General features: G+C 29.1%; 1 protein-coding gene across 1 annotated transcript in view; it reads right to left on the bottom strand.

Moving 5' to 3' along the window:
- Positions 1-16,566, bottom strand: part of Dhc98D (Dynein heavy chain at 89D) — a gene marked incomplete at its 3' end in the record, with an annotated part of 149,794 nt that extends 133,228 nt beyond the window's left edge. Inside the window, exons 1-6 of the mRNA XM_067268098.1 lie at positions 16,238-16,566; positions 15,722-15,838; positions 11,603-11,703; positions 9,807-9,990; positions 2,067-2,354; positions 1,003-1,191 (exon numbers count right to left, since the gene is read on the bottom strand). Of these exons, the coding sequence (XP_067124199.1) occupies positions 1,003-1,191; positions 2,067-2,354; positions 9,807-9,990; positions 11,603-11,703; positions 15,722-15,838; positions 16,238-16,528 (1,170 nt within the window). The remainder of the gene's footprint in view (positions 1-1,002; positions 1,192-2,066; positions 2,355-9,806; positions 9,991-11,602; positions 11,704-15,721; positions 15,839-16,237) is intronic.
- Positions 16,567-17,283: the final 717 nt, after the last annotated feature.

Below are 17,283 nucleotides of genomic sequence, written 5' to 3'. Positions count from 1 at the left end.
AAACATTATTATTTCTTTAAAAAATATTTTGTTAATATATATATATTCATCATTATAAAAATAAACAAATGTATTATTCACTGCTTTTTTGCCCTTAGTTATTACATTAAATTGAGATAAACTGTTAACATAAACTAACCAGTTCTTTAAATTTTAGGACTTATCACACTAGTGAATATGATATTACAGATGAAAGTACTTTATTTTACATCTAAATTTTACAATTAGTATAGAATAAAAACTTACAATGATTTAATTTTAAATAATATATACTAGTACACCCGAAATGAATTTTGAATTCTTTTGGAGTCCCTCTTTGGTTGGGGTTTGATAAAAATAATGGAATAAACTAACTAAACAAAATATACATAAAAATTACACTAAAAAAGGTTCGAATACCTATGAAGACATCATAATTAAAGAAACTGGTGTTTTCTTATATGTACTGTATAACAGATTCTGTTCTCTCTATTTTTCCTTTATATGGCATAAAAACTGAATATAAATATGTAAATTAATGTACAGTGATGGTTGCTACTGCAGTTACTGATTGTAAATGTGAATAATAACTGATTGAATGTTTTGATGTAATAATATCATCAATCTTTCAGAAGTTTCAATGTGAGTATCAATTCATTGACCTTTATTGCTTAATACCAAATATAATTTGCCATTAATTGTGTTAGTTATGTATATGTGGTCCACAGATGGATTAATCATAAAGGAAAAATACAGATAGATTTTTATTCCATACTAATTTAAAATTTAAATATAAAATAAACTTCTTAATATCATATTCACTGATGTGATAAGCTCTAAAATTTAAAGTACTGGTTAGATTAACACAATTTAATAAAGGAATGCATTATAAATGATTTAAAATATTTTTTAAACAGAATCAGTTATATTATCATTAATAAAAAATAGTAACTATTATACGTTTTACATCATATTACTATTAAATTCAAAATAAATATTTTTAAAAATAAAATAATTTCTTACTTTGGCATAAATAAATCCTTCAGAAAATAATTTTATTTCACAAATTAACTGTATATCTGGAAAAGAACAAGCTACAAATCTAAAATATGTTTTTAAATTCTCAGGTAATTCTCTTTTTCTGGAAATTTCAGGATTCAGTGTTATAAAAATTCCTATTTTAGAATCAAAAGATATTTCTTCTCCTTCAAACTAAAAGTATAAAAAATTAAATCATAAAATTAAATGGCTATAAAAGATCAGTTATTTATTTATTTACTTTTTGAGTAGTGTGAGGTTCTGGACAGAGTTCAAAATCAAATTAATTGTATATTATTTTAAAAAAAAAAGGAGAAAAATGTTACAGTTAGAAGAGAATGAGGTTTTTGTACAAGTAAGTAAGAAAGAGGGAGATAAATGTAGTTGTAGAAAAACTGTCTATGAAGATACGATCTAGAATGTAAATCAAAACAGCTATATCAAGACTGAAATAGCATAATGGATATGATGATAGAGTTAAAATTTTGATAAACTATAATCAGTTTTCTGGTTATGGTCAAAAAATTTAAGGCATTTCAAATCAATCCCTATTTGCTAGGGTTTATTAGGTTGCTATGTAATACAGAAAATGTTTTCAATCTGAAAGAAAGAAGAAATTATAATGAAAATCATGTTACAATCCAAAGTATGCCTCATCCTAAATAGCTCATGGCATTTTCAATTTATTTCACTTATAATTCATACAAAATTTCCAGATTCTTTTGTATAGAATAAAAAAGTATTTAATTTATTTTTAAGTTTAAAAACTAAATACATGAAGAGTAATAATTTTATTCTTTCTATTTATTTTTTAAATATAAAATTAATTTATGAAAGTTGCATAAATAAATGCAAATTCCATCATTTTTCTTTATTTATTAAATTTTAAATAACAAATTATCAGTAAAATTGGAAAAGTTTGTCTATAGTATAGTTTGGGAAAAAATATTCATTAAAAAATTAATTATTAGGAAAACATTTATCATTATCATAATTTTTTTTATTAGATTTTAAAATCATAACTTTAAACATTATAACATAATAATCACCTGAATCCTTTTCAACTTTAATATTAATGCATTCTGTATTACTTTTAGTTGAGTTGATATAACTGAAAATACTGAAGCATTAATGTGATTAAAATTTTCAAAACAACCCCAAGCTCCAGACTGAACAAGACCAGAAAGTATTTTTCCAAAATATTTATAATTCATCTCTTCTTCACAGTTTATCATCACACAAAATAAAGCAAGGGCTTTTGCTAAATCTTTGATTGTTTCTGTTTTTCCTGTACCAGTAGGCCCATGAGGGGCACATCCTAAATACAGTGATAAAGCCTAAAAATAAATATTAATTAGCAATATAATAATTTGAAATAATCTTATTTACAAAATGTTATAAACTAAAATCTCTTTATTCACACACTGCAGCTATTTCACATATTGCGTTACACCAAGGAAAAAAGGTATGAGAACTATTGTGATACATTGTGTCAGAAAAGAGGATGTTCATGCTGCAAGCTATGTCACATTTTCAATAAATGAACATTTACACCTCTTTTTTTAATTAAAGTATTTAATTTGATAATATTTCATTCATTTTTATTAATGAATCATATTAATTTTTATTTGTTGTAATATGAAATGCATCATAATTCACTCAAAATCTTGAATGTGTTATGTAGCTGTAAGCTGTAAGACTTCCAATCTGAACTACAACTGAGCAACAAAGTTGCAATTAAAGAAATTGGCAATTTGAAACACCACTGATAAAACAACAAACAACATTTAATTACTGGAGTAACTCACAACACTTCTAAAGATATATGCTTGGTTTATACATACCAATTATAAGGGGTTTATACATATCAATTATACTTCTGACTTACTGATGTAAAAGTATACAATACTTATAATTCATTAAACTAGATCTCATACTATGCTTGTTCCCAAATTGCACTCTGCACTGTACCCAAGCTCTGTGGTCCACAATTTGCCTTGGTGCTTCCACAATTTGCAGCAAAGACAGCTTTGCAGGCAGCTGATGTATTTTGAAAGTGGTCCTGAAAATCAGCAGAGATGGAAGGGCTCAAAATAACCATGTGGTCTCCCCATCCTGGTTCAGGGTTTTTAAACTTGGTTTTTGGCTAAGCTCTTGGATCACAATTGACCTACCAATCCCTATCTATGTGATTTCCCCATCTATGATACCAAAAGTGAGGAGCCACCATTGGATTGAAGATGACTCACGTTTCCTAAGTTTAAAATTGCATCTTCATCTCTCCCTTACTTCCTAAGCAGCTTTATCCTTCAAATAACACAAGTCTGCGCAAAAAATTTTTTCCAGCTGCATGGGATATTTTTGCTAAATTATATATTTTAAAAATCAGAGATTCTAAAAATGACTTCCGTAATATCCCATCACGTATAGATTTTCTGCAAAATAAAAACAAATTTTTGATAAAAATTTTTATTTATTACAATGAACTAAATATATTATATTTTCTTACAACTAATCAAAAAATTGTTTCTGATATTTATACACAATTTTAGGTCTACTCTTTTTTCTTATAAAACCTTTTCTTCTTCTCTTTGATGCTTCTCTGATTTCCTTCTCTGGTTTCTCGATTAAGCATCCAACAGTAGTCAGCTAACATATTGACATCCCATTTTCCTTGGTAACATCTCTCGATATCACAGACATCCTAGTGAAATATTTCACCCTGTTCTTCACTGTAGGCTCCCAAGTTTTCGGGAAAATAGTCAATATGGGAGCGTAAGAAATGAACTTTTAAGCTCATCTTGCATTCTTGAGCTTCATATGCCGCCAGCATGTGTTGTACAATGGTTTTGTAGTCAGGGTCCTTAGTATTCCCCAAAAACTTATGTACTACATTCTTGAAAGAGTCCCATGCTTCTTTTTCCTTTTTTCCCATTGTTTCCAAAAAGAAGAAATCAGATAAAAGTTTTCTTATGTCGGGGCCAGTGAAAACTCCTTCTTTTAACTTGGCTTCAGACAGCTTCGGAAACTTGGAACACAGATACCTGAAACAATCCCCATTTCTTGGCAGTGATTTGACAAACTGTTTTATGAGCCCCAATATAATATGAAGAGGTGGTAATAACACTTTTTCTGGGAAACCAATGTCATATTGATGACGTTTTTCTTGCCGGGGGTTGAACTATCTCATGGTGGCCAGTCAGCTTTGGTCCAGTGCAGCTGTCTCATTCTACTATCCCATAAACAAAGAAAGCAAGGATATTTTGTATAACCTCCCTGCAGACCCAACAACATGGTTAGTATTTTGAAATCTCCACAAACCATCCATTGATGCTCTTGATATTTGATTTTCTCAAGAATCGTAGCCAAGTCAGTATAATTTTCTCCCATATGAACTGAGTGTCCCATAGGAAGAGATGCAAATACATTTCCATTATGCAGCAAGACTGCTTTGAGGTTAGTTTTAGATGAATCAATGATTCATCTAAAACTATCCTGTGATGAAAAACTGAACACTTACAGGCTAGTTTGTGATGAAAAACTAGCCTGTAAAACTAGCACCATTGTGATGAATCATATTCTATTTCAACACACTTCATGAGTCCGTGAACATCATTACAATAAATCAGATTTCTTTCTTTCGAGAAAAACTGAGAAAAATTTTTATTTACAACGTGACACATTACTTATTCCAGTGCAGCAAATATGAACATCCTCTTGAAAACTTTATGAGACAATGCATTTTGGCTGACTCAAATTGGCCAACAAAGCGCACAGCACTTGTGCAAAATAAAATGTTATATGATAACCTCTGTAAATTTATAAAAGCAACGAAAAAACTGTCTGCAAGAAAACAGTCAAAACATCCACGAGAAGACAGTGGAAGAACTACTACAAGTGAAGAAATTGATTAAATTTGTTGACAAACAACTGATCATCTTGTACATAGTGTATATAATTGTATATATGTTTATGTTACAACTGTTCACATTGTAAGTTTCAATGTAGGCAAAGTAGCCTAAATTGTTTTTTTTTTTTTTTTTTTGTAAAGTTTGTTTTGTTAATGTATGCCAAAGCAAGACAACTCTGCAGACCCCTTTCCCTTCATCTCCTAATCTTCCATCTAATCTATCATTATTACTTCTTCTTTCCTTTCATTTCTTTCAGGGCTAAGTCAGTCAACAAGATAGACAGCCCTCTTAATCTTTACTCTAATGTAATGTAATGTTTAACATATCGAGGTAGCGATTGCTTGGATGCAAAGAGAGAGACACAGAGACCAAATTTACAAAATTTGATGCTGTTATTTTGCATAAAAGACATGCTTATAATGGATGGGATTACACAGTCCAGTTGGTATAGATCACCCCAGAAAAGGGAAAGTTCATCTCTGATGATCCTGAAAGGTTGCACCAACCAGCAAGTGTTCGTTCATCTTTACAGGGGTGCTCTGAGAAGATTCAGAGGTGGGAGGTCCAGAGTGGAGAAAAAGTCATCAGAACGTTAAGTCCCTTGTTGTCCATGCACTCAGAGTCTTTGGGGGTTCCTCCTTTGTTCTTCATTGGAGTATCCACAATGCCATGCACAAGGGTGGACATCCTCAATCCCAACCTGCCCATGTCCTTGAGATTTCAGGCTTTTATATCATTTTCTCCCAAAATTCCGCTTGTTGGTTGGTCTGAACAATGAATCCCTGGTCTGTTGCCATGATTTGGGCCATAGGGTCGCTGAACACCCCCTGCCTGGGCTGCTGCTCTCTGGGTCGGGTCAAGTTGTTCCCTGTGCAACTGTCCCATAAATTTCAGCCAAATGTGTTCTTCCTGTCCTGGAGAAAACAACACAGCTGCGTCTTGTCAGTCTCAGCCACTGCCCCCTCCAAGGGAGTATCCGCATTCTCCGCTTTGAACTCTGTGCAAGATGATCATCTGCTCTCCCATATAATCTATGACCAGGGATGTGTCAATTAGCCTTGGGAATACAACAATTAAATTGCATTGCATCCTCTTCTTTTCAGACCCAGTCCTGTTTATGAAATAAGTCACTGGTTTGTTGGCTTTAGTTCAACAGCCAGTTTCCTATCGGGGGAGCGAGGTCCTGTCCTCACACATGATGCCTTTTGCCTTCCAGTAAAGAATCTTTTTGGAGTGACTGAGTGTGCAAAAAATGTACCATATTCATCAATCAGCAGTTTGAAGCCACACATAATAATATGCCAGAAAAAAGTACAATAATGTTCAAATAGGTGTAACCTGTTTGAACACTATTGTGCTTTTATTCATTCTACTTTTACTTATTGTACTATTGCATTTTTAATCAGAATCAAAATGATTCTGATTAAAAATTTAGAAGGAGCTAAAGAAGTAGTGGTGTGTAAAAGACATGTAGATTTAACTAATGTTGCAGTTCCTAAAATTGCTCATCAATTTGTCAAATTCTTGTTATAGACGTTAATATATGTGTTTTAAATGAAAGTCTAAGTTCAGTAGCACAAAGTAACTAACAGTGTTTATGCAATAAAACATCTTATTTGCTTTGTGTCAGTTCACTTACATGATTTCTGGATGGGGTAAAATATGTGATACGTAATAAAGTGTTTGTTTTTGAGGAGGTAATAATGTGACATAATATGTGAATGGCCCCATTTCACTTATTTGCAACTATTATTCATATCAATAAAGTTAATATTTGCTTATCTGTGGATAGATTAGAAAAAAATAATGAAACATGCAATAAACATGCGATCAAATCAAATGATTTACTTATGTTCATCAATTGATTTGATCAAAAAGTGATTTAATAAGAGACAATTAAATAAATGTAATGTCTTTTCTTTTATCTTAAACTGTATTCTATTGCAATTCATTTTATTGACAATTACACAGAGACAGTGAGTTTTTCATATTATTTCAGCATGTGCAATTATACAGATAATAAATGTTGCATTTTATATTAAAATGCATTGTGAATGTCAGTGTAATATTCTACAAGAGAATTTTAACTATATTTATGTATAAGCAACATCTGAAATAGCTGTTTAATTCATACTGAACAACTCCAAAGGAGAACATGATTAACATTAACAAAACATAACAAGCATTACTCTAAGTCACCCATAGAAAAGCTGACTGTCTTTCTATGGATAACTTTTCCTCATCAAGAGGGAAAACAAGGCCTCACAGATATAGTAAATCTTCACTACAAACACATACACTGCAAAAGTTTTTCTATGAAAAACAAGAAACATCACATTTATGCAAAGCTGTAATTCTTGCAGACAAAAATTATACACCATTAGGCAGTCATGAGCTTAGAAGTTTCACACATTTAGAATCCTAACAATCTTGACCAGAATCACATTGACAGAATTGCATCAAATGTGGCTGACTCATAAATGCATCTTTGGAGAAGTGAAAGGGTTCATGATGTAGCGTCTCGCCGCTATTAACTATATGTATATATTTATGTATTTTTTTTTGTTCGATTGTTCTATTTATATGTTTGTTTTTTCGTTTATGTCGCGTCGCGTATATGTTGTTGTATCGGGTTTTAGATGTGACGCACAGCCATTTTGTTGTGTACCGTACCGTCTGTTGTCGTCATTGCTGTGCCGTGGTTTTTGATTGGCTATTTGGAGGATCACGTGGGAGGAAAAGAAAAAGCTCCCGGATGGTGGGAGATATAAACGGGTGACTTCCACGTGTCGAGGCATTTTCATTTTTCTCTTTCGTGGATCGGGGATCTGGAGCGGTGAAGAGACGAGAGAAAGGATTCGAAGCAGAGCAGCCGATCAGAAAAAAAAAACAAGAACCAGCGAGAAGAATCTCATTTCGTAACAACGTGTCCCACGAAATACGGCGACGGTATCTACCATCTTGTAAATGTTTGTATAGTTTTTTAAGGTTTAATCGCGTATTAGTTTTAGTCTCGCGATTAATTACTGTTGTAATCATAGTGTTATTGTCATCCTTAATTTTGTTAAGAACGATGTTTGCCTGTTTAAATCAGGCGATCAATCCCCCCTTTTTTTTTGTGTGTAATTAATAAACCTTTGTTTGTTTATCTATACGCTTCTACCGACTATTCATTTCCACTTCCTTTCATACCCGCAAACCACGTGCTTGCGGAGTCTTACAATGATTACCATGCAAGACAAAATCATAAATTCAAGAAACTACAAGAAGCCCATTTTAAAAGACACAATAGATGACACTTGTAGAAAATGCCATATCGTTTGTGAAACTAAACAACACATCACATTGGGTTGCATGCTTTTAGTATGAACTGACTACATATTAGTTGTACATCAACATAACCAAATAGTGAATATAATACATTACAGTCTTATTTCACACAAAAGTGTTATATCAACAATACCATGTAAAACATAATTTCCTAAAAATGTATGGTCCATCCCAAGTTGTCCAAAATGATTGCCTTGATACTTATGCAACCACTTAAAATTAATAAAAAAAATTGTTAAAATATACTGAAAATATTTTATTTATGTTTTTACTATAATATACATTTTAGTCCAACATTTCTGAATGTACAGAATGAAATTTTACTGTACTATATCGAATGAAAAAAATACATGCAATCCATTCACTACATGAATAGCATGATATACAATGATTCACATGAATACAATATTCACATGAATAGCATTTAGTACTTCTTCATGTTCAAAATGTCAGAAGCTGGAAAATGACAATTTGCTGACTTAAGAGTCAGATTTAGTGACACTGGGAGTTTAATCAAATAATTCACTTTCTATAAAAACATAAATCTGCATATAAAAATCTCATGTAAAATAAGATCCTACTGTATATGAAAAGTTTACATGCAATTACAAACTATTACACATCCGGTAACCAAACCATAAATACGCATCACACATAGTCTTAGAAAACAAGAAACAAAATATAATATGAATATGTTATAATCACAGATAAACAATTCATCAGAACAGATCAGATATCACATTTATTAACAAAAAATAAATAAAATTACATACATTATAGACATATCCATTCCAAAAACAACATACAAAATACATATACTGAAAAAATTAGTAATTATTCAGAACTTGTCCATGAAATAAAAACCTGTGGAGAATGTATAAAGCAGTTAGCATGACTGTAGCATCTTCTCTTGTACAGGCACTAAAAAACTATAGACATGGCATTTCTATATTGTATTCTACATGCATTGATTTAAGGAAAATTTGCAATAGCAGATGAATATGTACAATGCATAAAGGATTTTTCCTGTTTTCTAAAGTTGCTCTTGATGATTTAGACAAAAAGCTTTCAATGAGTTCATAATTGCATGTTAAAATTAGCAGATAATCTGTTTCCTTGTATAACCCACATCTACTTTTGAAATTGACTTTTAAACACAGACGTCCAAAGAATATTAGTACAAAATTTTATGGTATACTAATTTTAAATATCTATGTAAAAGGAAACTGTCATTTTTAAACTTCTTGTAGTTGTTGTCTTGTGTATTTTATGATGTTTTTTATTATAGTTTAGTTGTTACTACTATTTGTTTTCATAAAAAGCTCTTTCATACCTGAATGGACATTACATTTAAAGTTTTCTAATAAATAAGTGATGTATCTAATTTTTTAGCTATATTAAATTATTTTTTATTTTGTTTAAGTAAAAATATATCTTCACTACTTTGATAAGTTTTGATGATTATGTGATCATATTAGAAATATATATAAAAATAATAATTCAAACAGATGACTCAGCTTAATTGCACAATAAAAACAAAAGACTTACCTGAGTAGCTGTAAAATAAATCCTTTCAGTTAATGGAGTTATAACTAATCTGTCATTCAATCCTATATATTCAAAGCCATAACAAAGTACTCCATTACACTGATAAATTTTTATTTCATCTTGGTCTCTTATCCAATAGAATCTTAACTGTCTTTCCCAATCAAATTCTTTAGCACTGATTATACTGAAAAATTATTTATGAATAAACTTCAAAACATGAAATTTTTTACCTATAATTGACTGATATTCAATAAATTTTGGCTTATAAAAATAAATACAAGTAAAAATATCTAAAATAACTAGAAAATTTATTCAAACACTTTTGCTTTTATAAAATATTTAACAAATACAACACAATTACAAACATCAAATTCTAATATATTGATGACTCACATTACCAAATTAAATCAAATCAAAATCATATTTTTGTGTCAATATAAAATCATATTACAAATTTTTTTTAATTCACAAAAGATTTAAGAAACACTAAATAAATATCTTCATACTTCATCTTTGATAAACACCTCAAGAACTTAACTGTTTTACAGCAAAGTTGATCTTTTATTAAAATCTTCTCATTTGCCTCAATATTCAAAATGTTAAAAAAATTCCTTTTGGCAATGACACAATCATAAAAATGTATATTAATAAAATGACAATAAATTTTAATAAATTCACAAAAAATTGAAGAAAGAGGATGATTAGAAGTAGATGAGTAGCCTCTAATAAATTTCTTGATAAAACTTATGTTTCTGAAATGTTTATTGAGGACAAAGTATGAAATTTCTTAATTTATTTAGTGTTTCTTAAATATTTTGTAAATTTTTTTTAAAATGATTATCATTATGGCTATTTTATTACTAGTTATATTAATAAAATTTAAACAAATGTGTTATTTATTTTTACAAATAAGTAACACATCTGTTTAAATTTCATAAATAAAAATACTAAATATAATTATAAATGCACAAAAAACACTTTGATAGTAGTGAAACAATATAAAAGACAAAATAATAAATGTTAAAATGTAAAACTATTACTTAAGTATTATATGCCATCATTAGATGCCACTTGTTCACTTCAATCTATTTCCTTTCATATTACTTACTAAAAAAGTTCCTCTTGATAACACAAGAAAACATTCAAGGTTAGCATTCAAGGTGTCAACATGTATTGATTACACTATCTCAACACACACACTATTCAAATAACTATTATCAGTGGTATACTTGGTGTATACAGCAATTAAACTTGGTATATAAGGCAAAAAGTAAACGAAGTCTCAATATATATAAGTATATATATATATATATGTGTGTGTGTAGCAAATCTGAATTTATTAATCCCAAAATATATGTATTGTTGATTTAGTAAATAAACTTTAAAAAATATTAATACTTTTAATCAATTTGCATTTATTGCTATAGCACATTAGCCATACTCTCAGTATGTCACTATCATATATAAAGAATCTACACACAATTATAATCTATTAGAAATGTTTTGTTTTCATATTATATTTTTTAAAATTTACTAAATAATCCATTTTAGATCCATATTTAACTTCTCCAAATGTAAATGTTCAATGATAGCCATTTGAATAACCAAAAATATTTGTAAATTATTAATATTTTATTGGATTTTATATATATTTAGAATATCTGTGTGTTCAAATGGTAATAAAAGACTTATATGAACAACAGCAAAGCATTATAATATAAATTAAATTAAATAATATAATTCTGTAATTAATTATTTAATTATTAACAGCAATAACTCTATCTTATTCTTCTTACTTGTTTAGGATAAATCTGTCTATAATATCCTTTTCATGAATCATAGTTAGTAATACCATATTAAATTTTTTTCTGTCACTGTTAAACATTTTGGAAGAAATCTGAAAAAAATAATATTGATTATATGTATGTTGACTTGAAATATACATGTAATATTTAAAGTATAACAAAAACAAATTTTCATAGTTTAATAAAATAAAAAAAGTTGTCATTACTTTTATACTATCACTCAAATTTTAATAGTAAAATAAGAAAAATACCATGATTTCATGAAAGTATCCCACAGTGGCAGATAACTCACAATGATGTATGCCAAATAGAAAATTGTAAAAACAAATAATAACAAGTTTTGCAGAATCTGTTTGTGACACCATCAGTTTTGTACCACCATATATCCTGTGTCTTTAGAACAGCTATTGAAATTATGACACATACTAATATGCAATTTAGTAATACCATCCCAAATATCAGAATTTTTGTTTTTCTACTTTATTTCATCATACTTATAAATTATACTAATAATTAATACATACACTACATCTACACAAAATACATCCAATAACCATAACATTTCTAAAAAACACAATGCAACACTGGAGAACAACACACCTTAGATTCAAGACATACATGAAAACAAACAATATACTTAAGGTAAAGCATTTTTCAGGGAGATTGGTAAATCTAAACTGGTTTTGTCTGGCCTTGAACTCACTGTCCAATAGATTAAACAACACTAAACATGGACACAGCATCAAACACAAAACTTATTATTTATTTCATGTACATGAATGACATAAAACTTTACACATCCATACAAGCATAGCTATCTATTAGAAGTTATATACACTTACTCCACTGACATTCAAATGGTGTCCAGCCTAGACAAATGCAGGTCACTTACATATAAAAAAAAAATCCTGAAGAAAGATTCTTTTATACTCGAAAATAGAGATGTCATTAAATCTATGGATCAGAGCAAAGTCTACAAATATTTAGGATTAAAACAAGCCAAACTCACAGAACACACAGATAAAACAGATACTTACAGAAAAATACATCATCAGATTAAATTCAATTTGAAGCAAACAATACATATATCTTCCTAGTAATCACATATTCTTTTAAAGTTTGAAAAGAATAATTATAACTGATAAAAAACAATATAAAGTCAACAAATACAAAAGATATAGGTCTGTAAAATGTCTTTAACATATTTGATTTTTAAATTATTTTTTTTATAATATTCTATAATGTAATCTCAGGATGACTCAAAGCAAGTTGAAAATGTTTGGTTTAATTAAGCATAAATGTTTCACTATTAAGGTTTTGTGTAAGCATAATAAAGAAAACCATTGAATCAAATTGTATTTTGTGTAAAAAATTAAATAAATATAATGTGAGAATCTGGGGTTGATGATTTAAATTTGTTAAATAAAATTTCATTTGTAAAAATTATATAAAGTTGAAAAAGGAACTTGCCAGGTGTCTTCAAAATACACTATAAAACTAGTGTTTAATAATTCAGAAATATGGAAAAGGACACGGTTTCATAAAATACAAGGAACTTCCTATTTTGATGGAAGAAAATGACACAGATCCTCCAAAAACAATAGTTAGTGTGGGATTTCTTCACTCCATCTGCAAGACCACCCAACTTCCATCATGTGTTGGAAGCATGGAGAGCTTATTTCAAATAATTTGATTGGACAAGATTTTCTTATAAAAGGTGATAGCCCAACTGATGTTTAGAGGTGAGCTAAGTTGTTATGGTAAGTTAGTCAAAAGTCATCAAGTTCAGTACAGTTCAATCAACTTAAACCAAGCTCAGGTCACTTGACCTTCAATGGGGCAAGATTGAAGATTAGGGAATGTCCCATGTGCTCCCAACTCATCTCTCTCCAATAGAAGACTGCATGTAGGTAATATTTATGTAAACTCTCTCTCTCTCTATGAAAGGAATTAGTTAATGGATTGTCATTCAATCTTATTCCTTTAAGGGTCATTTATAATTAGAAGTTTGTTTCCTTCATATGTTTATTTTATATTATTTTGAATTTAATCCTTTCTTAATAAATATATCTTTTAATTATTATCTCATTTGATTCATTTATGCCTAACTCCATCATTGGCCCACATTTCAAATTGGACCCTCCTAAAGTTCCGGTAAATTTTAATATATATTTTTCTACTCTGAAAAGTTTAATATGTTAAGTTTAATCTGTTAAGTTAGTCTGAGAAAGCTAAGGTATTCACGTATTTTCATCTTTTGATAATTAATAATGGCCATCACCCAGTAAGACAAGTTGTGGAGACAGCAGTTCTCACAATAAATTCCAAGTTTGATGGAAATTTGGGAGTTAACTAATTCTTGAAAAATTATATTAATTGTTCCTGTTACTTTATTAATGTAATTTACTATATCCTAATTATTTCATTTGCAACATTGGAAATACATTATAAGTCTTGAAAGATAAATGTTTCAAAAAAATTTTGAAATTCCTTTATGCATTAGTTCCTAAAAATTTAACTATTCAATATATTAGCAGTTTGAAATTTCTCTTTTCATTTTGTCATTAATAAAGATCATTGTTGAATGAATATATCATTTCATCACAACTTTAAAAAATTTATCATCAAACTCAATGTAAATTATCTCAGCTGATGACTAATTAACAAAACAAAAATTACTAAAATGTAACTTTATTGAAAGAACTAGTTTTGACCAAAGTTTGATTATCTTCACTTAATTTTATAAATAATAATAAAATGCTTATAATATTATAAACAAAATTGTTACAACAAAGTTATATAAAATTAATTTTCTATTCTGTTTTATTGCAATCTCAAAAATCCAGGTTTTTCAGAATTATCCATTAAGAAAGATGTTATTTCTTCACCTTCAAAAAATTTTCATTCTTTTATCGTTTATCAGTTGCAGAACATTTAATAATAGCCACTAAAAATGAAGAAATAATGTGTAAAACTATCAACAACAACACAAAACACCGGGATGTGTTAAAAAATCATACTCCTAGAACCTATATCCAGTGTGACGAAAAAAACAAAAGAAAAAGTTCACAAATGTTTTCAAACTGCTGTGAGTTCTTCCTCAGGTGTAAAATGAAGTTACTGATGGAACGGAGCAATCAGTTAATGAAATATGACAAAAATATTTGAAAGTGTAACATGAGTCACATGCATGTGTAATCATAGGGCTAACAGATCTTAACAATTAAAGTTCGGAATCCATCAACACCTGCCAGGCTACAGACAAAACTAACTCATCTTTAAAATTGATGCATGTGTCGTTAAGGGTCGATTTATGACCTCTAGCCATTTTAGGTGTTCCATTGTGACGTAGTGCAGACTAGCTTCACCTGATTTTTCTGATCTCCTGACATCGCGGTTACCTTTAATCAGGCAAAGCTAGTCTGCACTACGTCACACATGGAATTCACTAGAAAATGTTAGATTAGACATGATGTTGACTGAATTCCTTCAAGTATTGAAGGAATTCAGTCAACATGCAGTCAACAAATTGAAACAGTAAAAAACGCTTTTTTAGAAGGTCTGTTGCCATCGTCTTTATTAAAGTTTTTATCCTGAACTTAGTCTCTCTGCTTTTTTATCATGGTGACGATAAAACATGACCCTTTCCCCAAACTTTCCTCAATTCTTCAGTTGTTACTAATGCAACCTGGAGCAACAACACACCATGACTGTTCACTTTGGAGTCTGGGTCAAAAATGTCCTTTCTTTTGTCTCTCTCACCTCAGGGCTTTGTTCCTCCCTTTGTTCACTGTGGTTCTCAAAACTGGTCATCCCACCCAAGGGAAAAGAGTTATGAAGAAAAGTTCTAGAATGAAGAAGGAATAAAGAAGAAAGAATACTAAAACTAAACTTAAATTAATATTTACAAAGAAATATATGGTGTACAGCCACAGTATTTTGTTTATTTAAATATAATTTCCTCTAATTCAAATTTATTGAAGTATTCATCATTTTACAATTCTACATCACCTTACTTTATTTAGAATGTAACAGTCAATATGTTATAACAATTATTTAAAACAGAAAATTTTCATTATGTAAAATTCTTGTTTTCAAAAATCTACTCACCTGTGAAATAATATCATTAATTTCTTTATGAAGATTTCCTGAAAAAAATTTCATTTCTGACTTCTTATCATTTTTAGTTTCTTCAAAAATATGTTCAATAGCAGCAGTCCACCAAATCTTTAGTAAAATTGAATTGATTATAAATTAGTAAAATAAAAGATGTTTCAATAATGTTTGCAATTTAATCATAATTGTAGTGTAATTAAAATTATATAAATATCTTTATAATTTCATCATTTGTTTCTAGATCAAATTAAACATTTTATAATATTTAGACAATTAAATTTATGTAAAGTAGCTGTTTTTTTTATTATCTCGTTACAATACTTTCAGATGATAATTGTATTCTGCAAAATTTTCAGATTTTCTAAATATTATAAAAATATCTATCTAACTTTATATATTAACTTTTTAGTCTCATAACATTCTCAAAGCTATTTTGTGCACAATAAATTAAAATATTATTTTACTAGACTGATATTATAATTTATTATACTATAATTTTTTTTACTTTACCTTCTTAGCTGTAATGCATATCATTCCTTGATAATCAAACAGCCATTTAATGTTAGATTTAAGCATTTTCCCATATTCATAAATAGCTCTTTTTATTAAGAATTTAATAGATAATTGTGTTTCAGTTAATAAATTATTAATCCATTGTTCAACCTTGTCAGTAATTTGTATAGATTTCCTAAATTCAACTATTTCATTTTCTTTTGAAATTAATGCAGTAACAGTTTTTTCAATTGTATCAGTTCCAGTTTGTTCAGATTGTATTTTCAATTTATATATACTGTCAAACATCTAGAAATTAAAAAAAAAATAATATCATTGCATAAATAAATCTGATTGATTAATCAGATATAAAAATATATAAATTAATCTAACTTTAATATTTTTCAGACAAATGTCATTATTATTGTTGTTGAATCATCAGTGATTCATATTGAATAGAATATCCAGCACCTATGTGATGTGTCTGAGCAAAGATGGAGAAATAACTTATCTCAGGAGAACTAAGCTACCCAAGGAGACACTAATGCAGATAAAACTACCCAAGGAGAACTAAACTCCCAAGAAAACAATGTACTGAAAAGGAATTGCCATTTCTGGTTATATTTGATGGCAACTCCTTGCATCATGTAGCAATTATGCCTAAAAAGTAGAACGTGTACACTGTGTAAAGGTGAGAGAGTATGACCTCTCCAAGATCAAAAAATTTTTTTTGTTACTTTATTAAGTGATTGTTTATAACCAATTATGCTAAACCTTTTAGCAAGGTATATTGCTACTTCCAGTGAATCTTTCCATCCAGTCTACCACTCAGGCTATAGATGACAAAACAAAGGATAGGCAGAAAATTGTATTAAAAATATGTAAAAAAAATCATTTTTAAATACTATAATCATACATTTATACTTTAGTCACAAAATATTTGCTGATCAAAGAACTAATCAAAGTATAACAAACATTCATCAAAAAAGATATATTATAAATCACTACACCATGAAGGAATGCACGTAGCTACATGCAAATTGCAGTACCAGTAGAAGTGTCGG

The sequence above is a fragment of the Centruroides vittatus genome, unplaced genomic scaffold, assembly GCF_030686945.1.
Source record: "Centruroides vittatus isolate TY-2023 unplaced genomic scaffold, ASM3068694v2 contig_3155, whole genome shotgun sequence".
NCBI lineage: Eukaryota > Metazoa > Arthropoda > Arachnida > Scorpiones > Buthidae > Centruroides > Centruroides vittatus.
The sequence above is the reverse complement of the archived record's forward strand: the minus strand, read 5'-3'. Positions and strand labels throughout refer to the sequence as shown.